General features: G+C 37.0%; 1 protein-coding gene across 2 annotated transcripts in view; it reads right to left on the bottom strand.

Moving 5' to 3' along the window:
* The window catches only part of LOC106874222 (putative protein-lysine deacylase ABHD14B), a 20,366-nt gene that overhangs the window by 14,778 nt on the left and 2,374 nt on the right, over positions 1-3,214 (bottom strand). Inside the window, exon 1 of one of the 2 annotated variants that reach the window (XM_014921985.2) lies at positions 629-777. The exons of the other annotated variant lie outside the window; for it this stretch is intronic. Coding sequence (XP_014777471.1) covers positions 629-635 — 7 coding nt within the window. The 5' untranslated portion in view covers positions 636-777. Of the gene's footprint in view, positions 1-628; positions 778-3,214 lie in introns of those variants that run through there. 2 annotated transcript variants of the gene reach the window in all.

Below are 3,214 nucleotides of genomic sequence, written 5' to 3'. Positions count from 1 at the left end.
CCTTTCGAACAAAACACGAAAAAACACATACATAACTGTTATTAGGACGATGTCCTAAGGACCTAATAACAGTTATGTATGTGTTTTTTCGTGTTTTGTTCGAAAGGTAACCACTCCTGAAGAAGTGCCAAACGTCTAAATCCAATGGACCAGTCACTGGATAAGTTTGGCACAGAAATGTTAACATAGAGTGGTGAATAAATCGATATATCGAATTTGAAGTCTCTGTCTCTTTTGAATATGAAAATTTAAAAGTTTAAAAACCTTATGATATAAATATAAACTGTGAGAACGACCCTTAAGGAATCTAATTAATGATCTCCTGAGGTAAGTTCTTATGCTATATTGGTAACGGTTGCTACATCCTCTGGGAAAAAAATTATATATATATATATATAAATTGCTCGACCACGACGAGACCCGAACTCGCAATCTTCTGATTCGAAGTCAATATACATACATACAAGCATACATGCATATGTATGTATGTATGTATGTATACATGATTATATGCATGGTCATACGCACTTGAGTCGTGAAAGATAAGTTAATATCAGATCCGAAGATAAAATGAAACACAAATCTTGAGTGTCAGTCAGTCAATGAATGAATATAATTAAATAATTACCTTGCATTTGTAAGCGTTGCTTAAAAACTCTGACGAGTTTTAGAAATAAGAGCGAAATACCGAAGGAATTTAGTAAAAGAAACAAGACAAGGTTTACATGACAAGTCGAAATATCAACAAAAACGATGATTTGTTTTCGTAAATATCCGTTACTTTCCGTTATTTCCGTCAGGCAGCGTTACACGAAAGTTATTTACTGGGATTTTGGTTTTATTATTAGTATTATTTTTTATTCAAGTATTATTTTACATGATTCAGAGGTGGAATCATTTCCCCATTTACTTAATATTACTGTCAACACTAACACCAACACAATCACCACTATCATCATTGTCAACACAAATATAAGAACACACATCATCATCATCAATATCATTAGCAACATAAAATACCAGTAGCATTATCAACAGCACCCGCTATATACTCCCGCCAGCGTTATAATTGTCGACATCATTATCAGCAACGCTAACCGCAACATTACTTCCTTCGGTGTCACAATCACCACCACCACCACCATCATGGATTTGTTTTGATTTACTATTGATATTTGTTTTCTTCGCCAACATTCCCTTGTACACGTGTATGCAAATCTGTATACTTACACACACACACATACACATATACTCACAAAATTTAGGAATGAGGTGGGGGAACAGGCACGTACACGCGCGCGCGGGCGTGCCCAACAACTCATAATTTTCTTTTTAATGTCTTTACTGGGGGGGGGGGGATGTCTTTACATTTCTACGTTTTATACAATGGAAATTATAATTCTAAAATAAACAAACGAGCTCCTGTGTCTGCTTTGGCATGGTTTCTACGGCCCGGTACCCTTCCTAATGTCAACACTTTAGAGAGTGTACTCGAATTTGATGTTTGTTCTATGATCAATGCTTCTATATAAATGCATATAATTATATATATAAAATGTGTGCGTGTGTGTGTGTGTGTGTATGTATATATATATATATATATATATACATAGACACACATACATATGCATATACACACACACACATTATGACCCTTGGTTATTAATGAGATGGCAAAGATTACTTTTCAGCCTAGATGCAAACTGGCTGTTTTTACTACAGCAATCACACAATGTCTTCTTTCATTTAAATGCAATGCAGAATCGTGCCCACCCACCACAAAAAGACAATATTTCTTGCATGACCTGTCAAGTGACAAAAGCACAGGTATTTCTTTGTCATGCTTGCTCACTTGTTTGTTTGTCATTGTAAATTTCATTTGGGGAATTGAACACCTGTTAACAACTATGCTATAAATTACAAACTGCAACAGAACGAAGAAAAATAAAGATGAGGCAAAAATTAGTATAACCCACATGTCTCTGTCCTTGTGGTTTAAAAGAGTATTGGTTGCTCAATTGAATGACCTTCATTCAGGTGTGGAACAACAAGGGAGTGGGGAGGAGGGATGGGGTAGAGAGGATGCAGAGGAGAAGATGCCACCAGCAGAGGGGTCTCAGACATGTGGGTAACACTTTAGATTATAGCTTCTTCTTTTTTTAAAATTTTTTTTTACATGTTCTCATGATTTGGTAATAGGAGGGGAAACAACAGCTATGACCCATTTCAGGTTCTCTGGGATTGGCAGAAAGAAGTTATTTTCAAACTGAAAACATGTGGCACACTGCCACATGAACTGTACGTTGTGATAGACAAAGTCTTGTGAGCACCAGGTCAACTTGATTTAACTGACCTATAATAAAAGGCATTCCAATCATAACCACTCCAACCTTGTCAAGGGCTACATTATCCAAAGTGTTGTTCCTTTATTTAAAAGAACTGAATTAGAGATTTGGCTATTACTTCTAATACAGCAAACAACCACATAGAGACTCCTACATGAACTCATGTGGTTATTAACTGTAGCAAGTGATTAAAGAATAAAGGAACAGAGGTGAAGGAAAAGAGATGGTGGGGGTGGGGGTGGGGTTCTCCCTTAATACTAGTATGTGAAACAAACATTTCAAGTGAGAGGTACCAACTGTCTCAAGGGGTCAATGAAAAAAGATTGTGTGTGTGTGTCCTTGTTTGTCCCCCCACCATCGCTTGACAAAAGCAATCCCTTTTTTCTCTTCTATTTCTTAACATAAACATGAATATATTTTTTATTTCCTTTTCTTGCAATTTAGGCCAACATTTTTCAGTTTTTGGTTGTAACGACTGAAAGAAGCAGCCTTAAACAATAGGCTTCTTTTCTCCATATTACTTCCCCAATGAGCAATTTTGGGGCTGGCATTATTTCCGTTTTTATTACTTCATATGTGCCAGTGTGTCATCATCATCATCGTTTAACGTCCGCTTTCCATGCTAGCATGGGTTGGACGATTTGACTGAGGACTGGTGAAACCGGATGGCAACACCAGGCTCCAGTCTGATTTGGCAGAGTTTCAGACTGGAGCCTGGTGTTTCAGACTGGAGCCTGTGTGTGTGTATACAGTATATTTATACGTATATATATATGAAACAGCTGATGAAGGAATATTCCAAGTGGCTTTCCGTTTTCCTATGTGTTCGTTCCGTTGTCTGTAGTTCATTGTTCTAACGTCCTGTACCC

Source organism: Octopus bimaculoides, chromosome 21 (assembly GCF_001194135.2).
Source record: "Octopus bimaculoides isolate UCB-OBI-ISO-001 chromosome 21, ASM119413v2, whole genome shotgun sequence".
NCBI classification, from domain to species: Eukaryota; Metazoa; Mollusca; class Cephalopoda; order Octopoda; family Octopodidae; genus Octopus; species Octopus bimaculoides.
The sequence above is the reverse complement of the archived record's forward strand: the minus strand, read 5'-3'. Positions and strand labels throughout refer to the sequence as shown.